At 48.8% G+C, this 27,862-nt stretch overlaps 1 protein-coding gene across 1 annotated transcript; it reads right to left on the bottom strand.

The window, feature by feature from the left end:
- Positions 1-1,739: 1,739 nt before the first annotated feature.
- Positions 1,740-27,839, bottom strand: Gnpat (glyceronephosphate O-acyltransferase). The gene is made up of 16 exons (XM_032887318.1): positions 27,614-27,839; positions 20,008-20,190; positions 17,411-17,587; positions 16,626-16,755; positions 13,691-13,818; positions 13,180-13,255; positions 12,257-12,408; positions 12,008-12,138; positions 10,558-10,781; positions 7,805-8,047; positions 6,203-6,282; positions 5,347-5,487; positions 4,415-4,511; positions 4,244-4,337; positions 3,384-3,445; positions 1,740-2,023 (listed from the first exon to the last, which is right to left on the bottom strand). The coding sequence occupies exons 1-16, from the start codon at positions 27,686-27,688 to the stop codon at positions 1,980-1,982; spliced, it is 2,037 nt and encodes a 678-aa protein (XP_032743209.1). The 5' UTR covers positions 27,689-27,839; the 3' UTR covers positions 1,740-1,979.
- Between the last annotated feature and the right edge of the window lie 23 nt (positions 27,840-27,862).

Raw genomic sequence — 27,862 nt, 5'->3', positions numbered from 1 at the left:
TGAACTCAGGTCCAATGGAAGAGCAGCAAGTGCTCTTACCGTTGATGCATCTCTTCCAGTTCTAGATTTGCTTGCCTGGGGTATAGCCAGCCCCTGAGTTCAATCACTTTCAATATTTTAATCTCAGAGGTAGGGCTGAGGCTTGGTACAGTGCCTTGCCTAGTATGCACAAAGCCCTGAGTTCAATCTAACACTATCAACACTGCATGATAATGCATGCCTGTAATCTCAGCACTAAGGTAGAGGCAGGAGGACGTGAGGCTCATTCATCCTCAGCTACCTGGTGACACCTGACTGGTGACAGCTCAGCTCAGTCAGCAGCATGGGCGTGTTGACATGTGGCAGGTGACTGCAGCTGACTGAGCTGACTGCCCACCACAGCCCACAGCCAGAATCACTGTTAGATGGTACTACTTATTTCAATGTGCAGGAATCCTCTCACTTCCCAGAGCAGCAGATGCTGTTAGAAGACCTGTCTGTCACTTGCGGCCTAAATAATTTGAGATGCAGTGGCTGCCCTAGGCCCTGCGAATAGATGCATGTGCGACCTAGGGGCAATTTTCTTTGGAGACAGAACCATGCAGGGTTTCAGTGATTTTGCTTGGTTCTTAGACTCAAATGTCTGTCCCTGATGACTGAACTGCACCCTAGTTTATAGACTGATGAGGTGAGCCACTCAGAATGAGATTAGTAATCATTTTGGGGCTTCTCAGAGCCCTTAAACTTGCACTCATAATGGGAATACAGATGTACTGACAAGATCAGAAAGGATGAGTGCTTGTCCACTTTTCTACCCTCTGTGGACAGAGGTCCTGAGTGCACATGGACTCAGTGCCCATCCAAACCTAAGGTGAGCCTTCTGGGAAAGCACCTTCATTCTGGGTTTCAGCTTTCACAGCACAAGAAAGAAAAGGCTGTGTTGAGGCCATGCATGTATGGCTTTTTTCTCTGGTGACCCCAAGAACCTGAGACAATTCTCTCCACATCTCCAGTCCTTTCCCCTATCATCCAGCCCTATCCTGTGACCTAGGTCGACTGATGCTGGGGTCACAGGTCAATCTCACTTCTCTCCCCTCCAGGTACTCGCAGGGCAGATCACACAGGCATCTCTCTGTTGCATGCGCTGTTTAGTTCAACTTGTTAACTGGACCATTGGGTGTACAGCTTAAAGTAAACTAGGTATTTATTACACACTTCTGTCAAATCTGTACTTGTCTGAGCAATGTAATTAAAATAAAAAGATACAGGTTGAGTTCCTTATCCAAAACGGTTGTGATGGAAGTGTGTCAGATATAAAGCTTTTGTTGTTTGTAAGAAGTTTATTGAAAACACTGACAAAGAAGTGAGCTGGGTGCTTTTTAGATTTTGGAAGGTCTGCTTCTCCAAAGTGCCCTAGAGATTTGAGCTAATGTAGACATGAACTTCCTCTGTTTTGTGTACACCCAACACAGCATTCTTAGTGCACCTGTGTTTTGACTGGGACCCTCATGGAGCTCAGCAGAGAACTCTGCACGCTCCCACTCCCAGCTTCAGGCTGGGTTAGGAACACTCACCGTGTCCTTTCTTCAGTGTCTTCCTGCACAGATAAGTACGTGGTCAGTGCTGCTGCTGTTCTATACCTCGTAGGTCAGCCTGAGAATGGAGTAGGTGTGGGAAGTGAGTGGCAGTAAACAGGGAGGCCTGAGTGGAGTAGGTGTGGGAAGTGAGTGGAGTAAACAGGGAGGGCCTGAGCTCTGCTGTCCAAGAACATTTTCAAGACTGCTTTATTAGACAACACAGTGACACGAATGCCGCTGGCAGCCATCATGGTGGGACAGTCACACTGACATTCCCATGCTCTCCTCCTCCTGGCAGAAGCACGGCTCACGGGTCTCAAGGAGACAGACGTCACATCTTCCTCTCAGCACCCATTTGTGGCAGAGTAAGTCCTTTGTGACTGTCATTATGGAACTGTGTTTTCTGTAACTGCTCCATGATTATCATAGTTTTGCAGTGGCTGGTTTTCCTATTGGCTTCTTACATCCTAAGACAGAGACAGCTCATGAGATAATGGTGGTCTTGAGCATTGCCTTAGCTCTGTAGTAGGCTGTGGTCCACCCACTGATCACTTAGCTGGCTCCAGTGGGCTCTATTGGCCTGGACAAAGCCTGTGGCCACCTCTTCTAGATGCTCTTTCTCAGCCTACAGCATTAGCCTCATCATGTACTAGGAAGTTGTGATTAAGAATCCACCACAAGTTCTTACCCAGAGGGAAGGCAAGGTCACCACAGCAGGGTGTGGCTGAAACAAGAGGGCTGTGAGTTTGATGCCCACCCACCCCCAGGGCAACAGAGTAAGTGTGGTGAGTGCCAGGCTAGATCAACCTGAGACACAGTGTAAATGAGATCTTGTCCCAGAAAATGAAATCAAGGCCAGATGTGACAGCACTTAGGATGAGGGAACAGGGCAGAGGTAGGTGGATGTCTGTGAGTTAGGCCAGCCAGGGCTACATAGAGATAGAGAGAGAGAGAGAGAGAGAGAGAGAGGAGGAGAGAAAGAGAAGGAAGGAAGGAAGGAAAAAGGAAGGAAGGAAGGAAGGAAGGAAGGAAGGAAGGAAGGAAGGAAGGAAGGAAGGAGGAGGGAGAGGGTGCTAGAGAGACCGTGCAGTGGTTAAGAACACCTGTCATACTTGTAGAGGACTGGCGTTCCATTCCCACTACCCACAGGACAGCTCTCCAGTTCTAGGGGTACAGTGCCCTCTGCTGACGTCAGTGGACACTGTACACAGTAGTGTATATAATTACATGCAGGCAAAAATACCCATACAGAAAAAGAAAATCTTTTATAAAAAAAAAAAAAATTCAGAGCCGGAACAGACCCCAGCTAAGCACAAAGGCAGGCCAGCAGGTTCAGGCGAGGCCTGTGCAGCGGGCTGTACTGTCAGGACTGCACTCTGTCTGCGCTGTCTTCCTGCTGACACTGCTGCATTTTCTGCTCTTGCCCTGCCCTCCCCTCTTAATCTCTCCTTCACTGTTTCTCTCCCCCCTGCCACCTGCTTTTTGGTCTCTTCCCCTCTGCTTCCCTGTTTGTTTCACTTTTAAGACAGGGTCTTGGAGTTGGGGATTTAGCTCAGTGGTAGAGTGATTGCCTAGCAAGCGCAAGGCCCTGGGTTCGGTCCCCAGCTCCGAAAAAAAAGAAAAAAAAAAAAAAAAGACAGGGTCTTGCTCTGGCCGGCCTGGTACTCAGTATGTAACCTAAAGTGGCCTTGAACTCATGGTCTCCCTGCCTCATCTCCCAAGCACTAAAACTGGCACTTTTCCGTATGGAAATTCTGGCTGCTCCTCCAGCTAAGAGCACTCCTGCTGACACAGCAGGGCTGGGTGTGAGTACCCAAGCACACTTACCGAGCATTTCTTCTAACTTGCTTGTGGCAGGCCCGTTGACATAATACAAATATTTACTGTCTCTAAAGAGAAGAAACGCTGTGTTACTGTGTAAACTGCGGCAGAGCTGGCTTCTCATTACTGCGTCCTAGGGCTGCTAAGGCCTGTGTTGTGGGAGTTGCTTTTATTCCTTCAGGCCTGGGGACCAAATCCAAGTCCTCAACATGCCAGATTCTCCTGCAGAGGCACAGCCACGGCCGGCCGCAAGCTCGCTAGCTGACAGGTTACTTGCCCTGTTTGGATGGTAGGTGATGCACAGCTATGAGAGTTGGGCTTCAGGAGACTAGAGTGGAGCTTTTCGACCTGTGGATGGTGACCTCTCTGGGAGGCGAATGACCCTCACAGAGTCACATATCAGATATTTCATAAACTGCCAAAACTACAGTTATGATGCAGCATCAAAAACAGCTTTATGGCGGGGGTCACCACAGCATGAGGAACTGTACTAGAGGTCACAGCATTAGGAAGGCCGAGACCACTGCTCTGCACGCACACACACTCTTACCACACGTGCACACACACTTACTACATGAGATACAACTGTGAGAGTTTGGCTCCAGCTTTATCCCTGAGACTCTCACTCAGTTAGGAGAATCTGTCTGTCTCCTCTGTCCACAGTGCATACACATTACCCTATACTCTCTTCTGTAACTAATCTATGAAATTCGGTCTGAGGTCAAGCCAAACCTAGACTAGAGTGTGTTCTTGATTTTATGAAGTATAGGTTCCCAGAAGGGAAGCCCAGTGCTGCACTCCTGGCTCAGCTCTTGGGCCACAGTGCTCTTCTCCCCGTCACCCATGAGCATCGACCTGGTACTTACAACTTCTTCTTTTCTACCACCCCGAGTCTCACGAAGGCTGCTAAGGCATTCTTCTGAAGTTCAGAGGACAGCGCGTCGTAACACTGAGAGGCATCTGTTAGAGGAGGGAAGGGGGTGAGTGATCATTCTACTGCCAGCTGAGAAACTGCCACCCACAGAGATGTGACTGACCTTGATCCAGAAGCTGGCGGGTGAACTTCCTGGCTGTGACCAAGTACTCCTTCTCACTGAAGTAGTCCTCTTCATGCAAGAGGCATTTGGAAAGTATCTGATTTTAAGAGGGAGGTGAGGAACATAGAGAAAAGGGGGTAGGCAAAGGAGCATGGTGGTCACACCCCCTCCTCACAGACAAACACCCACCACAGTCTGCACAAGTAACGGATCTCCTCAGCTTCCAGCTGTATTTACAGTTAGAAAAGGACAGTCTGAAATGACATTTGTTAACGTCTGATTTCTCATCTCCGCTGACGGCAAGACAAACACTTCTGGTTCTATACAGTCAGTCCCGCCTAGGGAAAGAGGACCTCCTGTCCCTTTGTCTTTCTTTTTAAATCCCAGAGTGCAGGTCCTCAAGCACTGGCTAATTCCTAGTTCATCAAGCGCCCATCCATGCTGGACTTGGAAGGTAGAGGTGGATGAGGCCGCCTCCATGATTATGTCACCACTGTCTACCCACCATCAAAGCCAGTACAGGAGCAGAGAGATACAGACTGCTCTCACAGGAAATGTCTGCAGCCTCCCATGTGCTCTTCAAACTCCCTCTCTCCTCAGAATCCTACAGCAGTGTCCCCATCCCATTCTGTGTCCTCTCCTGGGCTATCTGAGCAGGACCCTGCCCATTCTTCTCGGGATCAGAGCGAGAGCTCAGGAACATTGGTGGAGCTCAGGGATCCTTACATCTTGTGCTCACTTAGTGACCACTATGTATCCATACCAGTCATACAAAGAACATGGATGGGGCTGTCCCTGAGCAGACATGGGACTTCTCTGTCTGTGCCTGCTGTTCATCTGTGACATGCTCACCCTTCAATCACAAGCAATTTCAGGAAGAAAGTCTTACAATATTGAAGTGAGAGCACACAAAATTTCCAAGTTTCAAGTACCTGATATGATTCCACAAAAGGTTTAAAGAGTCCTGTGAGGAACTGTAATACAGCATTCCCTTTGTCTGTGAGGATGATGTCCTTCCCAGTCATCTGCATAACCTCAGTTTTACACAGCAAGTAACAGCCTTCCTCAAAGTCCTGGAAGGAGAAAGGGGAGGCCACATATACACGCTGTCTGCCTACCCTCAGCATCACTCATCCCACAGCTCCCCAGAGCCACCTGACTGTGCACTGAAGCTGGGAGCATTTGTTCTAACGCTTCAGTACCAAAGCTCAAACACATCAACAGTTTGTGCAACTGTGGCCCAGGATGTTCAGACAGACAGCCCGCCCAGATGTTCTTCATTTGCATTGTATACTTCCTTAAATATAACAGCAAGTCCAGAAACACCCACGGTGGACTTAGACTCAAAGCCTGCCTGCCCTCACATCCCCTACCCCAACTCCCACTGAGCACAGGAAAATACACAGAAACCTGCTGTACCTTCTGTCTGTGTGCCTCTGCCCACACCAGCAAATCCACAGAGCAGCTATGGGAGCTTGACCACAGCTGTCTCACGGCCAGGCAGGACCACCCATTCTGACACAGCCCAACAGGGAAGGCTCTGCCAACTTCCAAAGTTTAGGAGCATAGAGTCCACTCACAGCAGTGACAGACTGCACTAACAGCTCAGAGAAGAACTCCCCTCTCCCAAAAGGGTCTCTAAGTCACTGATGAAACCTGACCAAGAACCAAACTGAAGGCCCAAGAAGGTAATAAAAGATGGCCAGAGATCTGACACATGCCAGGGACCCTCATCTGTCACCCCTGGAACACAAATGTGGCATGGCTGCTCTGGCTGTCAGAACTCACCCTGAGTGTGTTTCCTGGAAGGAAGATGAACTCATCTGAAAACACGTTGCGGAGGAAGGAAAAGCAACTGAAGACATCCTCTAGAAAGAAGCCATTCCAAAACATTAAGACACAGCTTTTGATCTTGCAGCCCTTCAAGTGTGTGCAAATGTAACAAAGGAAGAACTGAGTCCGTGAAGTTTATCTGAAGGACAGACTACAGTCCAACAGAGTTTAAAATGAATCCCTCAGTCCTGATGATCGTGATGAAACCATCCATAGAAGGGCTTCCTTCTGAGCAGAGCAGGAAGGGAGCTCACCTCCCGGCTCCCTCACTCTCCTGTCTCCCATTTCTTCACAGTAACTTAGCACTCTGTCTGAGGTCACTGCAGAGAAGTCACTCTGAGAAACCAAAACCAGCAAGATACTTGCCCAGAATATGTGAAGGCCTGGGTTAGTCACCAGCACCCAAAGAGAGAGAAAAAAAAAAGCCAAAGTATTCCCCCAGACCAGCCCAAGATTCTCTAGGTGGGGCCCATGATCCCCAAGCAGATCAGGGCAGACCCAGCCTGATTAATTCATTAAATCCTCTAGGTGGGGCCCACGATCCTTAGGCAGATCTGGGCAGACCCAGCTGCATCCCCCAGGTCAGCTGTGATCTGACACCACTGTGCACCACACAATGATAGAGAGTACTGATGTCCTATGAGCCTCTGGTAGACAGGGGGCTGTCACAGCAGAAACATCATTCTACCAGTACCCGGCAATGGTGCTTCTAATGCAGAACCTCCCTGGACCTAACAGCCTATTTATAAAAGGCAAAGAATGTTAGTTTATTGTATGATTGAGTGAGGCAACACGCATGCCACAAACATGCATATCGGAAGTCAGAGGACGGCTGTCAGGAGCTGGTTCATCTCCCCGTGACTGCTGCTAAGCAGCACACTCGAGTGTAGCTGGTCCACATATTTAGGGCACATCTCCTGTCTCTACCTCCCGTTGCAGTGCAGGAAAGCTAGGGTTTTATATGCATGCTGGAACACCTAACTTTTGCCGGTTCTAGAAATCTCAACTTGACTAATCACACTTGTCTGGCAAGCGTCTCCCACGAAGCTGTCTTCCTAACCCAAAGGTGCAGTACGGACAAAGCAATCATTAGGTCTTTCCAGTTCCCAAGTTTCATTGTTTCTTAAAGAGTTATTTTAATTTTATTCAATGTATGTGTGTGTGCCCCGTGTGTGCAGTAGTCCACGGAGGGCAGCAGAGGGTGCTGGATCCTCTGGAGCTAGAGTTGTAGGAAGCTGTAAGCTCCTAACAGTGCTGGACCTAACTCAGCTCCCCTGGAAGAACAGACTCTAACCACTGCGCCATCTCTTCTGTTCTTTCAAGACGTAGTCTGCTATGGACCTCTAGCTCCATATGTCCATATGGACTCCTTGAAGTTCCTACTACCTCAAACTGAGTAGATGGGCTAAGCCACACGCTACTATACCTTCCCACTCTAGACCTACAAGTGGGCAGGGCAGCCTCCTTTTATAGAGAACAGACAAGGCCGCACTACTCCTTTCTGGGACCAGAGGCCAGGTCTCTTCTGACACTGACGCCCACACTTCTTAGAGTTACCTTTCCTGAGCCCAGGAGTCATGTGCAAAGCCACAGCTACTAGGGAAGGACGGGCAAACACGTTGAGCAGCTGGTTCCTGTACGCCGAGCACATGAGGAAGGCAATGTGTTGGGGCACAAGCCCGTTGACCATCTGTGAGCTTTCAGAGTCCACTTTCAGAACCACCTGGTCTTTGACAAGGGTGGCCAGGTTAGAGTGCAGGAGGATGCTGGACTGGACCACTTCCTCAGGAAGTTTGTTATCTACAGAGAGAGCAGCAGAGTGAACTCAACAGGAAGGCAGCCCCACATTCCAGAATCTACAGGCTCCAAGGCAGTACACATGGTCTAACACATCCTCTCTGTCTCTCTGTAACATGCCCAGTGATCTGGAGGTCACTCTGGGCAGGGCAAGCAGCCTCTCCTGCCCAACCACCACTCCCTCGTCCATGAGCCACACTGCACTCAGTCCTCGCCTTCCTGAAGCTCTCCTTTCCATTGAAGCCACACTCCAAATTCCCAAAGCATCCTCCGTAGCTTGTTTTGTCCACAGCTCCTGGGCCTTGACCCTAGCACTAGCTTACCATCACCCAGGGCCCTCCCCCAGGAGGAGGCAGGAGAGCTCCAGACCAGCTTGTCCACCTCTGAGAACTGGGCAGTGCTTGGCCGTATGTCACAACCTGGTCTTTCAGTGATCACACTCAAACCATCATCCTTGTGATTCTCATCTTACACCAAGTACTGTCACAGACTCCTACCCCCAAATCCCCAGCACAGTGTACAGAGCTCCAATGAGGGGTGTGTGACACTCTGTTTGTGGAAAGGTCAGGGGACAGCTTTTGGGACTCGCTTCCTGTCTGCCAACTTTACTTTGAGGCAGTCTCTCTACTTTTTAAAAAATATTTACTTTTTATGTGTTTTGAGTATTTTGTCTGTATATAAGCATAGCTCATGGGGGCAGTACCTGAGGCGGCCAGAAGAAGAGGCCTAATCCCTTGGAAGTAGAGTTAGACAGGTGTGTGCTGCCCCATGGGCTTCTCTTCTAGCCTGATCCGCACTGTGGACTCCAGATGCTCCTAAACACTGAGCATCCCTGCTGCTGCCTGGCCCATGAGCTTCTTAGCAATTCTCCTGCCTCCCGTCCTCCAGTCTATCTGCTGGGTATGCAGATGCACACAACCATACCCAGTTGTTTATCGAGTTTGAGGGAATTAACCCAAGTTATGCCAGACGTGTGTGGCACACACACCTTTCGCCACTGAACCCTCTCCCTGGCTCTCAGTGACGTGTTTACTGAGCTGTTCCTCTTCGTTCCCCCAACCCCTTTTTGAGGCAGGCTCTCTTCACATAGCACTGTCCATCCTGGAACTTGTTGTGTACGTTAGGCTGGCTGGAACTCACAGACACACTTGCCCTGTCTTCTGGAACACTGGGATTAGAGGTGTGCACCATTACACGAGCTTCTCTTGTGGCAACAGCAGTTTCTTCTTGTTCTTCTCTTCTCTCCCCCCTCCCTTATTTCTTATCCTCTTCCTCCTCCTCTTTCGTTTTTCAAGTTTCTCTGAGACTCACAGAAATCAGCCTGCCTCCTGAGTGCTGGGATTAAAGGTTTGCACTACCGCCACCCAGCTTTTCTTTTTTAAAAACAAAAACCAAGATCTCAGGTAGCCTTGGTTGGCCTTGAACTCTTAATCTCCTGTTTCCACCTCCTGAGCACTGAGATGATGGGAAAGCATCCATGCTTGCTCACTGAAGTGGTATCAGAGGGAGAGAAAGCCCCAGCTGCTTACTATACAGCAGACGGTCTACACACACACACACACACACACACACACACACACACACACACACACCCATGCGCATACACAGAGGAGACATAAAGAGGTGCAGGATAGGGCTCGGGGCACAGAACACAAACAAGGCCTTAGATTCAATTCCCTGTATGAAAAATAAAGACAGAAACAACCCTGGGGTGGTTAGATGATTCAGTAGGCAAGGCTCTTGCCATGCAAGCTTGGTAAACTTGAGCTTAATCCCTGGATGCACATAAATGTGACAGCAGAGAACTGGCTCCACAAAGCTGTGCTCTGGCCTCACCCCAACAACAATTTTAAGGTAACCACTGGAGCAAACAGTACAGTCGCTGGGCACAGCAGCTCATGCTGCAATCCTAACACAAGACGACTGCTCCAAGTTCGAGATGAGCCTGGACTAGACAGTAGTTCTAGGCCAGCCCAGAGTGAGACACAGCCTCAAAAGAATAAAACTTGAGGTTATGAAGATGGGTTAGTCAGTCAAGTAGAACCTGCACTCAAAGAAGTAGCACACTCCGTGACCTGGCTATGATCAAAGAGGAGGCAAGGATAAGAAGACCTCTGGGGCTTGCCGGCCAGCCAGCCCAGCCAGCCCAGCCAGACTGCAAGCTCCACAGTCACTGTAGAGGCAGGGCACAAGAACTCTCTCAAAATAGAAAACAAAAGCAAAAGCCTCTGTCACAGGCTCATGTGCAACCCACACCAGAGCACACACAAACCCATCACGACTCTTTAATTAAATGACAGTGAGTGTGGAGGGGGTGGGAGGTTCATGTTGTTATTCTCACTGCAGACCAGGAGGGCTACTCTAAGCAGCCCCCACTGAGGTCTCCACTCTGCAGCGACGTGTGTGCCATCTCTACTTTGCTCAAAGCCTCCATGTGTGTCTCACCTCTAAGAACATCCCCAAGCTAGGAAATGAAGACTACTCTAGGAAGCCCGTGCACCCCATGTACGCACCAGGCCAAAGCAGGAACCCTCCAAACACCTGCGTTAAGCCCTTCAGCCACAGAGTCTTTTCCACCAGGGCATTGAAGTCCATGCACAGCTGGTTCTGAAGCAGAATGGCAACTACCAGAAGCCATGGGCTCAGAGCCAGGTTTTCAATTTGCAGAAGCTGTATCTTATAGGCAACTTCAGTGACAAAGGCTTGCACATCCTCAGGCTGCTTCTGAGGGATGCACCTGAAAGAAAGGCACAGAGCAAGTTACAGGTTGGCCACCACACACTGGGCGGGAGAGGACCCCAATAGAACACCTGTCATGGTTCTGCCACCAAATTCTCTCAGAGAACATGCTGGCAGCATTCCCTAGCTTCCCAGAGGGACCTGTGCATGTCTCCAGCATATGCAGTTAACTGATGCAAAAACACGTATTCCCAGTTCTAGGTATAGAGGGGAAAAAGCAAACAAAGGCCCTCCTCTTGCTTTATCAGAACATATCGCTGGCATGAGCACAGCTGCTTGGACGAGTCTGTACTGAAAACACCACGTGGCTGCCTCCTCCTACACTGCCTCTTCGGGAGGCTGCAGAACTCGAGGACCTGGACCACCCTCATCTGGGAGCAGGGGCTCCACAAACAGCTACGGGAGAAGCCCTGGGCTCTGTGGCTTCGTGCCACTTAAGGGCTGGCTGAGCAGACATGTGGTGTGTCTGCTTTTCTTCCCCTAGAGGACTCCTCTAAGGTAAGAAAACACAAATGCTTGGGCTGGTAGGCTGGCTCAGTAGGAAAGGGGCTTGCTGCCAAGCCTGACAACCTGCATGCATGCACAGACATAAGACGTCAATTACTCCAAAGGAGACTACAAATGCTCATCAGGGCCCTGAGCCCTGAGAACCCAGTGCATCTGAGAACAGGTGTTATCCTGGGCATGGCTACTCTGAGCGCCTTCCTAGGGTCCTAAAGCACTGCTCTGCACACCTGAGCTGGCCTGCTCATAAGCAATGTCCACAATCCCCGTGAGTGCTGCTAAGCTGGCAGCTGAGGAGGACATCCTCTGCCTACACGGGCAAGCACACCGCTCGGCCTTCCTTGTTTCAGAGAGCATTGTGGGTGGGCAGAGAATCCTTTGCTTTTGCTTGTTATTGTTTTGAGAGAGGGTCTCACGTAAACCAGGCTGGTCTCAAACCGCTGTGTAGCTGAGGATAACCCTGAATTCCTGCTGCTACTCCTCTAACAGAACTCCCGAGGGCCAGGATTACAGCTGCCCTGTCATGCTGGCTTCTAACATGAGGCTCTTTAACCGAAGCCTTCTGCTGACAAACATGTGTGCCAGGGCTGCCCTGGCATTGCTGGGAGAGCTCAGGCAAGCCAAGGTTTGGTCTCAGAGGCCGTCACCTCAAGAGTCTCGCTTCACACTTGTGGAATTTACTTCTCATCTGTGTCAGGTATTAAAACACAGGCCTTGCACCTTGGCACCAAGTTATACGTGTTCCGACTGAGTCGCCCTGCAGCTAGAGAGCGCAGTGACACAGGGTCTCCAAAGTACACATGGATACTTCCAAAGTTCTCAGAGAGAATCCGTCTAGCTTTCAACAGTCCCTGGTGGAATCACAAGATGGGGAAAGAAAACAGGAATATTTTTTAAATTAGTAGTGGATGTGTAAGTCAAGGTATTCTCTACACACAAAGAAAATCAAATTTGGCTATCCTCACGTACGGTAGTGGATTCCTTTGGCTTAGGAATTCCTAGGAGCTCATACGCATAAAGACTTTCTTCCAATATTTTATCATAACTGATGCTAATTGGGACAAAGTAGGTATCAAAAACTTCTCTTTTAAAAAATGGTTCCATCACAATATTCAGGAGACCTGTAAACACAGAGAGAAATGTTTACCATACATATTGAAGATCAGAGTACATAGGGCATAAATAACACACCAGTCTCCCTCTTTCCTGCTCTGTATCCACAGCCTCCCACCCCTAGAGCTGAGAAGTGAATCCTAAGTTTGTGTCCAACATCTCCCATTGATGGCCAGTAATACCGTCTCTGTCACTGCCCAGCCAGTCAGTCTGCTCTGGCCCCCAGTGAGAGGAGAAATGGCCCAGTGTGAAGTCAATCGAGCAGCAGTCATACAGCCAGCCTTCCAACCCACACCTGAGCTGCTGCCTCTAACTCACCCCAAACTGACACACTGGGCATGAGAGTTCACACTTATCTTCTCAGCACTCAGGAAGCAGAGGCAGGTGGGTGACAGCAAGTCTGAGGCCAGCTGAAGCTATATAGTGAGTTCCAGGCCAGCCTGAGCTTCTAAGTCAGAAACCAATCAAACCGTGTGTGTATGTATGTATATCCATGACGATTACAACAGCAGCCTGTGTTTCCAGGGAAGCCCAAACTCCTTTAGTGATGGCATGCAGTGTCTTCCCTGATTGTTTGGGCCTGGTACTCTGATTCTCTAAGCTTCTGCCCTATATCACCCCCAGCCAGGGGGGTTAAAGACATCCAAACCAGATACACGTAAGGAAACAGTTGGAATCTTATCAGACAAGGGGAAGAGTATCAAGTTCTGTTTGTAAGCCACAGCAACACCATGCCTGAGGCCTGGGGTTTGTAGCTTCTGATATATGAAGAGACTCACCGAATTTAGGAGTCAAGGTCTTGGCAGCTCGACTCCTTGTCCCTTCGAGGAAAAATTCAACAGGAGCATAACCACTCTTTAAAAGAAAACACAACAAATACACAAAACCCATTGTCTACTCTCAAAGTAACACAGGCCTCTTTTGTTTCCTCCACCTGTCCCGTGGGGTGTGTGTGTGTGTGTGTGTGTGTGTGTGTGTGTGTGTGTGTGTGTGTGTTTGCGCTCTCGTGCATTGGGGGGAGGGGTCGGCAGGAGACACCCAGGACCTCCCATATAGTAGGCATGCACTCTAGCACTAAGCCACATCCCCAGCCTTATATATAAATGCCTTTTGATTCCTTATCCCAAGTGCCTCCCACCCCTTGAACAAACACTACTAACAGCAAGACTTAAAAAAGGACACATCTCAGACGAGGGACCACTGGGAGTTGTACACTCCTTGAGGGGAAAGGCAGCTAGAGGTCTATGCAGAAGTGGTGTGCAGCTCTGGCCTGTGGAGCACTGTATTTACCCGTAGCATGGTCTTCACGTATTCCGAGAATACGGCCCAGTAGAGCTTATTTCCTCCAAAAGTACGTCGCATGAAGAAGGCCCCAGACATCCTGAGCAGCTCGCTCACCACTCGCATTCCCAGGAAGTCTAAAACACAAGCGAGGGGCAGTATGGGAACAAAGACCCAAATGTAAACACCACTGACGAGTTCATGAATGCAACATGTGCCCTGTGACAGCACCACTTCCACTTCTGAGATCAACTCCAGAGAAAAAGAGCAGAAAAGGGAGAGAGAGATGGCTCAGTGTGAGTGTCCACCACACAAGCATGAGGACCTCAACCCCATCCCCAGCACCCACATGACACAGAGGGTGGCAGCACTGAGTTGGGGAGGCAGTGGCAGCAGGACCTCTGGAGCTGACTGGCCAGTCAGCGTAGCCGACCAATGAGCTCCAGGTTCAGGGAGATCTTGTCTCTAAAAATGAGGTGTTGACCAGGAGAGACTCAGTGTCAACTTCTGGCCTATACACACTCACATGCATACACACATACAAAGGTGCACATATATGCATATGTACCTCACACATGTACATACGTGCATATAAAACATACACACACACACACAAAACAAGCATTAAAACAAAAGATGTCTAATGGAATTTTGTAGGAGACTATGGTCAGATGCATGCTGGGAAAGTACCTTGTACCTCTCTTGGCTTCATGGTATTTTTAAGCTACCAGGGACAGAAGTAAAGGCAAGACAACATGACACCAATGTCAGAGGCCAACGTCCTCAGCCATGTTCTGAAATGGGCATGTGGCATTCCTAATCTAGAGACCAATGACAACCTCTCGAACCTCTCCACCACCAAATAAAAATACCAACCTACATTTAATAAAATGAATTAAATAAAGCAGGCCTATAGAAGAAATGCAAGGTTCTCCCTCCCAGTAGTTTTAAACAGCTTTCCTTCTCCCTCGTGTTTAAGTCCCTTCCTCAGCCGTTTATGCAGAAGGAAATACGTTTGAAGGCATCTGTGTTCCTGCAGCCACCTTACTGGTTCACTACTCATTAATCCTAGAATCCCTACTTTCCTGGAGACCTTGAAAGAGAACCAGTGCAACCCAGACTCTACAGATGAGTGCTATGAAAGCACAGACACGCTCACAAAGCAGCGTAGTTTAGAGGGACAATGCTGACAGTCTACACCCACAGTGACAAGGCAACATGACACATGAGTTCCATAGCACAAAGGTCAACTGTGTGGCTCAAAGAACCAAGTGGAAGCCCTCACTCAATCTAAACTCTCAGATGAGCATCAGAGAAAAACTTCACGACACTGAATTTGGTAATGATTTCTCGGTTTTGACAGGAAATACCCAGGAAACAATCAGATTGCTGGACTTCATGGAAGCATGGGAGTCCTGTGTATCCAAGGACAAAGTCAAAAGAATGGCAGGGTGACCAGTGGGTGGAGATGAACTGACCATCCTGTGTCTGTAGGCAAGGGTCCAGGAGACAGAGGACTCCCATAGCTCAATGACAAAAAGGTGAACAACCCCAAAGATGAGCATAGGGGTTGGGGATTTAGCTCAGTGGTAGAGCCCTTGCCTAGCAATCGCAAGGCCCTGGGTTCGGTCCTCAGCTCCAAAAAAAAAAAAAAAAAAAAGATGGGCACAGACCCACAAAGACACATCGCCACAGGGATTAGCACATCTAGCACCTGGAGAGCTGAGGCAGTAGGATCACGAGAGCTGGGAAATTCAAGGCCAGCCAGGGCCATATAAATCCCATCTCGAAATTCAAACAACCAAACAATAACCTGTTCAAACCAAACACCCCAGTGACTGTGGGGCGCACACAGATGGGGACTCGGTACCACTGAAACACACTAAAACCATGGTGACCATGTTACAGCACAGACATGGTCACTACTGAGGAAGCAAAAGCACACTGCAAACACTTGTAGGAACATGGGTAAATCCCACTCCTCTGTGCTACTGCTGGGAGCGCAGAGCATGTGGACACAACACACAACAGTACGACGGGCCTCAAACAAGTGAAGTTCAAGTCCCGCATGACCTCCAGTGGCATGCTTGCTGAGTGTCAGGAGCATGTGCTGTCTAGATGTCTTCTGTCACCTTGACACAAGGTACTTTTCTGGGAGGAGGAACCTGAATTGAGAAAACACCTCCATCGGCCTGCCTGTAGGTAAGTGTCTAGGCCATTTTCTTGATTAATAATGGACGTAGGAGGGGTTGGGGATTTAGCTCAGCGGTAGAGCACTTGCCTAGCAAGCGCAAAGCCCTGGGTTCGGTCCCCAGCTCTGAAAAAAAGAAAGAAAAAAAAAGAATAATGGACGTATGAGGGCCCAACGCATTTCGGGTGGGGCCATCCCTGCACTGGTGGTCCTGATTCTGTAAGAAGCAGCTGAGCAAGTCATGGGGAGCAAGCCAGTGAGCAGCGGCCTCCACAGCCTCTGGATCAGCTCCTGCTCTAGGTCCCGCCCTCACTGACTGACAGTGAGCTGTGAGTGATGTGAGCCCTTTCCTCCCAAGCTGCTCTCATCTCACCACAGCAGCAGGGGCCCTGACTGACACCCAGTGTCACCTGAAACCACCAATGACAGAAGCAGGCAGTGTTCACAGACAGGAAGGTTAAAGGATAAAATTAATGTGATACATCCATACGATGGACTATCGATCACTCAGCTTTAAAAGGGAAGGGAATTCAGACACAGCTACAACACTGAGGCCATCCATCATTCTAAGTGAAATGGGTCAGTCACTGCATAGTACAAAGGCCAAACTGACCACCACACCATGGCAGACAGAGACCCAGAAAAGCTGCAGTTGGTACCCTTCACACTCTCTCAGTGATTAGCACTCTTGTCATCGCTGCAGCGAGCTCTAAGTGTGCAGAGTTGGAGCAGGGATGGAGCCTATGCACGCACCCATCCCTGCTGCGATCACCGGCACGGGCAGGTCATAGTTGTAGAGGACAAAGGACAGCATGAGGAAGTCGATGTAGCTCCGGTGGCTGGGCAGCAGGATCACGGGGTGCTCCTGGATCGCTCGTTGTAGCTGCAAAACAGAAGTCAGATTTTCAAGAATTTCAGTTGTCATGTCACTAAAATCACAGCTTAATCAGAAAACAGAGAAGTAAATCACAGTTGAGCATGGGAGCTCACGCCTGTCAGTTCAGCATTTGGGACATTTGGGAGATGAAGAATCAGAGTCAGAAATAAGGTCCTCCTGGTTACATGGGGAGACTCTGTCTCTAAATAAATAAGCTAAAGAAAGAAAGACATCTGGGCAGGCAGGGAAGGAGCGCACGAGGATGTGACTGGGCAAGTGAAGAGCTGGCAGCGAGGTCTATTGTTTGTGTCATCACCAAGCTGACCCTGACCACCAAATCCTAAGAGAGTAGGTTACAGGAAAAATCCCACCAGCATAGGAGCTGGACAGTGGAAATGCTGGCTAGGAATCTGCACGAGCAGAGAAAATCCTGCTGGTACTCTGTAACCTGTGAACATGTGACACTAAGTGGTCTGTAAGTCTTACATGACTAAGCTGGAAGTCTGTAGGTCTGACATTAGGAAGGACAAGCACAGACAACATATCCCCTAGGCCCACAGTGGGGCCTGACAACCCACCCTCAGCACTCAGTCCGAGGGAAACATCCTACAATGGATTATATCACAGGATAAGCCAAGACCGCCAGACCAGCAATCCTCACCTTTTGAATGCCTTCTTCATTCACACACACCTTTGAGAAGATCTGTTTAAAAACCTTGCTCAGAACAAAGGCAAAGAACCGAATGGCTCCTATGCGCAGTTTGTGACTCATTTCCTCCAGGATCTCATTGGCCTCTTCTCTGAGCACATCCACACCCGTCAGGGACTCCCTGGAAAGCTGAAAGGAAGGCAGAGCAGGGTGAGTCTGAAACCCAGCAGCCAGAGCTCCTTTCACTCAGAACACTGTGACCAACTCCAGACTGACCTCTGATGGAAGTCCAAGACAGCTCGTGCTCTCCGTGACAAGACTTGACCCAACTCACTAACAGTAAATGATGCATGGCACTTTTTTCCTTTGTTAGGCAAAGGTCCTGTATGGCGCACAGGCTGACCCTGAATTCACCGTCCTCCCACCTCAGCCTACCGACTGCTAGGACATAAGGGCACAGCACTTATATTCAGTGAAAAATGATTCAATTTAAGAAGGTTTAAAGGCTAGAAATTCAAAAAGAATCCACGTGGCTCTTGAGAAATGGCAACCAAGGTTGACCGCTGGCATGGATACACATGCACATACACGCATGAGCCTACACACAGAGAACAATGTTGCTGGATCCCTCGTCTACTCCTTATCTGCCCTAAACTTGATCCAGGAAGGAGTACTGGACAGCACCACTTCTCAGTGCGTCCTTCATTTCCTCAGAGCCTATCTCAAACAGTGACCCCATAAACAAAGAACCACATTAACCCACGCCACCCAAGGGATAGTAAGGAGGAGGCAGGGAAGAAGAGAAGCCACAGCAACTGCAAGGCAGGAACAGCAATGGGGAGATGAAAGTTCAAGAAAAAAAGCAACCAACCAATCCACGTCGTCACTCGGGCCTGGAATCCAACATCTGAAGAACCCCAGACCTTGAGGCCAACCTGAGCTACAAAATTATTGACTTGTGGAACTTAGGCTCCAGGGGATTATAGAAGCCAGGCGTCACACACTGAGTAGCACTTTTGTCAATGACTAACCACATACATTGGTGAGAGCAATTCTGTACGATGACAAGTGTTGAAAACTTGCCATCATAGCTGTCATGGACCCCTAGCTCACCTGACTCAAATGTGTGGCAACCTACAAGATCACTAGCCTACAAGGACAGAACCCAGTAATTATCCCAGCATGCAATGCTTCATAATGATAAGCCGCCGTGCTATGGCATGTGTACGTACTGTGCATTAGTCAAGAACACACCTTCTTACACATGGAGGAGAAGGTTACTGTAAGTCTGGGAGGAGCGGAAACTGAGGCCTGAGACCAGCCTGAGCCCCAGTGGGCGCTACAGCCTCTTCTCCTGCACAGGGAAACCAGCACAGTAAAGTCCTGTGCATGCAACTGGAGATGCAGCTCAGTAGTAGGCATCTGCCTACCCTGTGCAGAGCCCTGGACTTCATTCCTAGCACAGCAAAGGAACTGAATCAAAACAAAATAAGCAGTGTGCTGCTTCCCTGGGGGACTCTCAGGGTCAGACGGAATCAGTGTCTTTCTCACTGATTTTAATCTTACGTCTTGTTCACCTTGGATCAAGAAGCAACAGTCCCACCATATGTGTGTAACACCTAGCCTGGACCTTAGCACTCTCTAGCTCCTAGTTTCACGTAAGGATGCCATAGGGCTTCCATTGGATGAGGTGTCTCCCAGAGCCCACCCCATCCCAACATAGCCATGCCTAACTGGAGTTAACTTTCTGCAAACCATGCCTTGGGTACTGTTCCTGATATGAAATGATGAGGAAATTTGTCTCCACTCATGAAGTAGGCCTAAGCACAGCGAACCAACAGCATCTCCATGGTATGGATGTCTGAGCAAAGCACAGGGATTAAGGGCACGGGTCAAGGTCTACATCTAAAGTAAAACCAGAGAAGTGCTCCTGCACCCCATGTGCACACACACCCCATGTGAGCATCGGAGGGCATGGCACTGCAGACAAAGCCCTTCATCTGGCTTTGCAGCTCCCACTGAGCCCCACTTACCCAGGAGCTCCCTGCATTTTACCACAGTTTCTGTCCTCTGCGCTGGTCCGACTGAACCTTTGCAGCATTCTACGTGAACCTTCTCTCTGACCTCCTGTTCTGAAAACAAATGTGGCTCCCAGCTTCTTGAAAAGCTACTGATGCAGGATTTGAATGCAGCTGACACAGGGGTGAGATGTAGGCACAGGCTTCCTCGGGGCGTCTCATAAAGTTTTCAGGTGCAGGTCTGACGTGATCTGTTTAGCTAAAATCTCTCATTACCCCCTTTACTAGGAAAGCCTGGACCTCTGTCAGGTCTGGTTAAACCCAAACCCTCCCTGCTCCCTGCACCAAATCAGCTCTGCTCATAACTAACTGGCGCCTTCAAGCTGTGGGGTCTTCAGTGCAAGCTGTGTTTCATCACATGCCATGCATTTGGTGCCACGGTACTTCTCAGCTGGCCTTCCAGCACACATTTGAGTGCCATGTGGCTAACCTAAAAGTACACTTGAGATGATAAGGTAAATTCAGGGAAGCAGCAGACGGACCCACTTACATTGGAGGAGGCTGGCTGTGCCTAAGAGACACTGTTCTTACCTGCTTAATGACATAGTTAATCTCTTCAGAATTGAGAACGATGGACTTGATATCACTTGGCTTGCAGGGAGTAATTCCTCTATACAAGGGTGGTGTGTAGCACTTCATTGCAAATTTGAAATCACTGACCTGTCTCCTCTCCTCCAACAGGTCTTCAAACTCATCCCACTTTTTGAGGTCTTTCTGTGAAGAAGGAAAGGAAGGGAAATAAGGTGGCTGGTGGGAAAGGAAGGGTTACTAAGGCTTCACTCTGCCCCACGTGACACCTGAGCGACAACCACAAGTGTTCTAATACTCAACTCAGACAAGGGAAAACCGGCAACATCACTGTCTACAATCAGTTCTCCATTATTACTTGTTATTATCAGACAGGGCTTTATGTAGTCTTGCCTAGCCTCGAACTCTCTATGTACCAAAAGAAAACCTTGTACTCTTGATCTTCATCTCCACTTCTTACCTCCCAAGTGCTGGGATTTTACGCCCCCAGGAATGATGAACGGATGGTTTTGTTTTGTGGGACCAGGGACTGAACCTGAGGCCTTTCACATGCTTAACAAGCACCGCACCACTGAGCAGTCGGCCTCCTGACCACCATGTTTCTGACTGCTAGCTTTGTAAGCTCATTTGTCCGCCTCTCTTTAGCTTCAAAAAAATAAAGCACACATTAGAGCCCCAAGCTAAGTCGGGTGTGCTGGTTCAAGTCTGTCTAGTCCTTGCCCTTCAGAGGTGGGTAAAATCCACCATGGTTCAAGGCCCGCTCAGCCTACACCAGACTGTCTCAAAACAAGGAGTCCACTCCACCTCCCCTGCTCAGCGTTTGTCGGCCCAGCTGTTGCCACCCACCAAACCCTCACTCCACCTTCACGGAGCACAGGGCCCTCTCACAACAGTGCTTTCCTGACTAAGTAACGGATAGTGATGGTGACGATGACTATGCTGAGCTCTGCCGGCTGCTAAATGCCCAGTCCACCGTGAGAGCTGACATGGTGAAGAACAAGCCCCACTACGAACTGAACAGCTGTCATCCACCCACAGGAATCTCAAGACGGTGGCTACTGGCGGGCCCTCAGCTCCCAAAAGCAGAGACAGCTCGGTGGGACGTGTAGCTTCCGACAGATTGCCACGCATGTTTATGGCATCATGTTAACATGAGGTACCCACAGCACTGCAGCCAAAAGTAGCTTCTTTTTTTTGTTACTTTTCTCTGACAGCTACAGAAACATGTATGTCTTATTCAAAACACGGGTCATGCCAAGTATAATTTACCTTTCCTCTTTATCTGTATTCCTTTATAGTAAATACTGTTTTAAAACAACTTAGTCATTATATAATTACCACGTTTCATAACATCTTCATTTTGGTTACCAAAATGAGCTGGGCTTACTTAAAAGTTCACAAAATGCAGGCAAAGTACAAGCCTAACTCTATGTGTAATCCCCTAATGTGGAGCCCACTCTAAGGAATGCTTGCTCCTAAGCACAGAGACCTACCTGTCTCTCCAGCAGACACACTGAGTCCATCAACCTGATTCTGTCCTTTACACTCCTTCCATTACCTCTGCTTCCTGCTTTAATCATTTATTAATGGTAGTGCGGCGCGCTCAGGTTGTATTCTACGACTCACAACTGTTCTTAAAGACAACCACACAGGATGCCGTGTGTGCCTCTGCTGCGGCTGGGCCAGCATCTGCTATTCTTCTCTCCCTTCCTCGGTTCTAAAATTTCCTGACTTTGGTATTGAATTCAGTGCTCTCTTATCAACAGCAATAAAAAGTCTAGCTCCTTCCTCCAATTCAATGACGTTTAAACTGGGGAGTTTCTTCCTCGCAAGCTCACCTCCTCCAGTCTTCATCTCTCCGCCTTCCACAAACATTGGGCACACGCGCTTATTTCACTGGATTTTGTTGCTGTTTGGTTTCTTTTGTTTGGTTGGTTCTGTGGTGCTACCGGTGAGACCTGGGCTTTGGCTGTAGGCTAGACAAATGCTCCCCCTCTGGGTCACTTCTCTTTCCCCGCCACAGCCGAGAACAGGGACGTGCTTCCAAATCCACTGCTGGCTCTTCTCCCACCACACTTCTCCAACGCCTGCCCACTGTCTGGCTTGGTTCTACAACCTGATTATTCTCATGAAATCAACTATTAACCGTCATCTCACCCACGCCTTGGGCATCATTCCTCCTGACTCCTTACTGTGGCCTTTGAGACTCTAGGGAATCCACTCAGCATCCGCAGGCCCCACCCTCAGTGAGGCTACCAATAGCCTGCACTCAGAATCACAAGGGCATCCTTGCTTACATGGTGCCCTACCCCATCCTCCTGCCTGCCATCGCACACTTCTCAAAACACAGGCTACTCTTTGCTTTTTAAAATACTTAAATAAGTTCCACCTACTCAGAATAAGGCCAAGGTCATTTTCAGAGTGAGGGAAGACCTGCTGTGTCCAGCCCTGTCTGCTGAAGTCAACAAGTCACTCACTGTTACTCCTGGTAAGTAAACTCACTGTGCTCCGCTGCCACAGGGAGCCATGCTGGTATCCTTCTGACATGTAGGCATCAGTCTGTACGGCCCTGCTGCTCTCCTGTACCTACCTTAGCATCATTCCTAAGAAGGCTCCTGGAACTCCCCGTAGACTCACTCACACCAGCACAGGACCTCTCTGCCTGCTATTCACATCTACTACGTGTGCACTCACACACTGTACTTATATATCTTTTTTTTTTTTTTTTTTGGTTCTTTTTTTTTGGAGCTGGGGACCCGAGCAGGGGCCTTGCGCTTCCTAGGTAAGGCGCTCTACCACTGAGCTAAATCCCCAGCCCCTGTGTGCTTATATCTATGCATGGTAACAATTACCCCAAAGGCAGGACGTATCATTAGCACATTAGCATCTGGCCATGTTGCTGAGTGTAGCCTAACATAACACATGCTTTTGCTTGTAAGACTAGAAAGTCTTCTTAAACTTTACAGTTCTCCTTAATAAAGTAACAGCTCAAACTTAAGACTCAAGAAACTACTATTATATAATCTGAGGGCAAGTGAGATGTTAGAAACTTCCCACTCATGACCTTAGGAGTTGAAAAGGGACAATGTCATCATTATCAGGAAACTCACTGTGGGTGGTATCCAGGACAACTATGAACCCAAATCCAGAGGACCAGGCAGATGATGGATGGATGGATGACAAGCTTGACAAACTCCTTGTTCCCTACTCTCTAATGTCAAGTGCACATCTTTTTATGCACCCAAATCAGCATGACATCTACCACCTGTCCCTCATATGTAAAGGATTACAGCATGCAGGAGCCGTACTTACAGCAAGCAAACACATTGGAATGGCTACTTATCCAAGAGCACAGTGCAAATGAGAATCCAGTAGGAAGGTCTGGCTAAAGCGTGTTCCCCACCTCAAGTTGCCACCTACCAGAGCTTCCTTCTCCACTGCTTGCCTGAGCAAGTGGCCCCTCAGAGCTCTCTGTGTACCAGGCCCCTTGCTATAGGCTGGGAACACAGCAATAACAGGGCAAGCAGACACTGCACAGAGAGAAACACGCCTTTCAGCAAAGACAGACAAGATCAGGTGGGAGTGAGTGTACTGGCAGGCAGTGTGCTGGTCAGTGAGCTCCAACAAAGCCCAGGCTTTGGCACTCTGTGACAAATGTACTCCTATCAAGGCCAGCTCATACCTCACCAGCAGTGGCCAAGATGTACAGCAGCACCAGATGATACTTCCCCTAAGAGGACAACCTCTAGAACAGAGATAACGGTGGTGTTCAGTAAATACTTAGGAAATGATGCTTGGTAATACTCGTTTATGTTTATTTTGTAGAAAATATGTTTAAGTGTAATTTTAAGTGACTTGAACTTTGGTTTTCATTGATGGCTGTCTTATCAATAAGACAAATGCCATGAATCCTTAACAATCAGCTCTGGCCAGCCTGTTCAACTACTGTTGGGACCCACCACAGAATCAGCTCGAGGAGATAAAGCAGGCTGTTAATGAGGAAGTACTTTATACTGAGTGGGTCAGGCAATGTTTGCACTAGGTCCCTGATATTAAAAAAGAGTCAGCAACGAGAAGTTCTGCTACACAGAGGGGACCATGAACATTTTGAAGAGACAGCACACTTCCTTCCTGTGAGATATAAAGTCTTAATGGAGGAATGCAGAAAGCAAGACTAAATGGTGACAGCAGGAGCCCTTGCCAGGTCACATCAGTCTGAGATGGGCTATACAAGTGCCTAGATTGTTCACTGGACTCTTAACAAGCAACCAGGGACCTGAATTGTGCATTTCGGGTACAGATACGGACACTCGCGCACACATGCACACATACATGGCCTCTTGGGAAGAGTGCACTTAGCTCGCTTCAGATGCATCCCACCTGCCCAGTGACTTGCCGAGTCCACGTTCTCAGTCACACCCTCCTCTTCTGCTTGGGTACCACATTCCTAACTCTACGTGGACACCTCCCAAACACTTAGGATATACCTGGTCCAGATCACGATAATCTACAGCTGACAATCTTACATCCCAGACCGAAACTTTTCCTACCTGACTAGACCTGCTCCTCCCCTGTATTTCCTATCACTGAGAGATCAGCATCTGCCCAGTTGCCAAACCACAGGAAGTCAACCGCCTACTTCAGACTGCCCCCACTTTCCTGAAGTCCTAGATTGAACTACCAAGTATTACCAAGCACCATTTCCTAAGCACCATTCCCAGCACCAAGAAGCTTCTGCCCTAAGTATTGCATAAAGCCATCATGCTTTCTGCTTCCCAGACTGTGCAGCTAGCCGTTTGTCCTAACTGATCTGCGTGCTGACAGATCATGTCTTCTGAGTGAAAGAACTCACTAATGCAGACAACCATGACAGAAGCCTAGTGGTTGTCTTAAGACTTTCTACAGCATAAACACAGGGAAGATTTAGTACTCTATAAAAGCCATGAATAGCCATGACGTGTGAAATTCTTTTAAGACTTATTTTTTGTTTTATGTATATGAGTACACTGTAGCTGTCTTCAGACACACTAGAAGAGGGAATGGGATCCCATTACAGATGGTTGTGAGCCACCATGTTGTTGCTGGGAATTGAACTCAAGACTTCTGGAAGAGCAGCAGTCAGTGCTTTTAATCGCTGAGACATCTCTCCAGATCAAAATGTATAGCCCAGGCTGGCCTCAAACTTGTGATCCTCCTGCCTCTGCCTCCTTCAGCAAATCCTACCAGCATGAGCCACCACAATCGGCGTGAAATTCTTTTAGACAATACTTTTTGCTTATGTTCTTAATTTTGTCTTGTGTCTTCTTTATCATTCTCTAATCGGTTTCCCCGCACACGAGGCAGTGCTTTTCTTACGTAACACTGCAGCAGTTCTCACCTCCCAGAAACTCAGATTTGTTGTCATCTGTTAGAAGCCTTGTCCAGTGCCCAAACCAACCAGACATCTCTTCCCTTGACTCCAACCGCATTCAGCGCATGTACTCATCCCTGCCCTTGTTTACCCCCCTTGAGTAGACTGTGTGTTGACATTTACCATTTCCTGTGTGCTTAGAGGCAAGGCAGTCTTTGGAACTGAGACTAAAGACTGGGAGACTGCAGGCACTCCTAATGTTTGCATCATTAATAGTATCTCAATATCATTAAAGAACAACAAATTAGACAGAAAGCATAGCACAATTAACAGTGTGGTGGAGGAAGTTAGGCAGCCTGAAGCAGCCTACCATGGTCACCAGCTCTGCAGTCACAAACGTTAGCCAGTACCACTGTCATAGGCTGCTGAGCCACGAGTGTGCCACCATGTTGTGGTACACACCTTTAATTCCAGCACTCAGAGTCGGGTAGATCTCTTAGCAGAGTCCGAAGCCAAACTGGTCTACAAGGGAAGTTCCAGGCACCCTCAGCTACACCAAGTAAACTCTGTCTCAGAAAAGAAGACAAAAGGGCTGCTGACAGCCTTAAAAGAGGAAATGTTCATGCCTTACTTATTCCCACAGAAAGCTGACAAAAATGTCATCATTTAAAAAAAACAAAAAAGGGGTTGGGGATTTAGCTCAGTGGTAGAGCGCTTGCCTAGGAAGCGCAAGGCCCTGGGTTCAGTCCCCAGCTCCGAAAAAAAGAACCAAAACAAACAAACAAACAAACAAAAAACACATACAAGGAGAATCTCAAACACACACACCCATTTAAAGGCCAAGAGCTTCTGAAGTTAGAACTATGTAGCAATCTTTCCCAGGTGCCTGCTTTACAATAACCAATGGTAGAGATAGGGACACCACTGGGTGGTGAAGTCAATGAGAGGTTCCAGCCATGGGTTTTAAGGCTGAAGCTCATTTCAATCATAAATCTAAATTTCTTAAGAAGTTTGCCCACATTCCAACCGATGTTGTCCTAATCTCAAGGGAGTGAATTCTCTCAGGGGTGTTTACTTTGCTCTTGTGTGGTTTTTCCTCTTTGACCATTCTACACAAGCTAACACTACACTGGACTCAAACCAGAAAATGGTGCTAACTGGCATAACATAAAAATATCCTTTGAAGAACATTATTTGTCAACAGTGGTGGTGTACACTGTGATCCTGGCTCTCTGGGCGGGTAGGGCATGAGGATTGCAAGATCCAGAAAGCCTGGGGCTTTACAGCTAGTGCCAAGCCAGAGTACAAACCAAGAAGATCTCGTTTCAAAAAAAAATTCCCCCAAGGATAGAGAAATGGCACAAGGGTTCATTCAGTCATTCCTTTCCCAGAACCCACATGGCAGCTCACAATTTGTAACTCAATTTCCAGAGCTGGTCTCTGATGCACAGACACCACGTGGTGCACAAACGTACATTCAGGTACACTCATACACATAAAATAAAAATAAGCAAGTTCTTCCCACACCCCCCAGGAATTGTGCAATCCCACGGACTGAAAGGACACAAAGTTTCTACCTTGATAATTGCTCACGAATATTGTCAGTGACCAAGACTTGGAAACCAAACCAGGCAAACCACCAGTTAAAACCAGAAGAGGAAGGAAGGGGTGCGGGGTGTAGAAGGCAAGTTGGGAGCGAAACCAGTGGCAATGGGAATCCCTATTCAGAAACTTGTGGAAACAGCGAATAGAAGACAGTAATTTCCTGAGGTTCCAAGTCTTCCTCAATTAAGAGTGTTAAAAAAAACAACAACAAAAACAAAAAACAAAAAACTCTACGCGCATATTGTAGTCGAATATTTTTTCTCTCAGGAATATTTGGGAAAGGGGGAGAAAAGGCGGGAGGTGGAGAGCCTAAAGTCTTCACCCGCTGGGTCAGGGCTAAGGTTATTCATGGGGCAGAACTCTGCTGACACGCCTCCGGTGGACTCGGGACCCTCATGTGGTGTGCGGGGGCTCCCGGCCTGATGGGGAGAAGGGACAGAGGAACCACCATCGATATAAACTTGTAAAAGCAGACCTGTTAACCGAGGCGCATACACGTGGTTGCCGTGGATACCAAGCCAAGTACCCAAACCCTGTTCAGACGTGGGTCAGGACCCGCTCTCTGATACAGGGGTCATGAGCTGGGGACACAGGGGTCGGGGGGACTGTCCTTCCCGCGATGTCGCCCTGGGCCTTGGTCCCCCAGGCGCCTACCGCATAGAGGAGCACACTGCTAGGGCTGGCAGAGCCGACCGAGAATCGGGAGCTGGAGGAGCTAGGAACGTCCATGGCGCGGCTGCCGTCCCGGGCGGGGCCTGGACTGGTCTGCTACACGGCTGTGGTGCAGCCGCTGGGGGCGGTTCTTTCGAACGGGGCGGCTCCCATCGGCCCAGGGTAGTGGCACTCCGTACGGCCACCACACGGGACGCCGGGCACCGCCATCTTGACCAGGCCCGAGGCCCG

This window comes from Rattus rattus, chromosome 17 (assembly GCF_011064425.1).
Source record: "Rattus rattus isolate New Zealand chromosome 17, Rrattus_CSIRO_v1, whole genome shotgun sequence".
NCBI lineage: Eukaryota > Metazoa > Chordata > Mammalia > Rodentia > Muridae > Rattus > Rattus rattus.
Note: the sequence above shows the minus strand (reverse complement) of the source record. Positions and strands in the feature narration are given on the sequence as shown.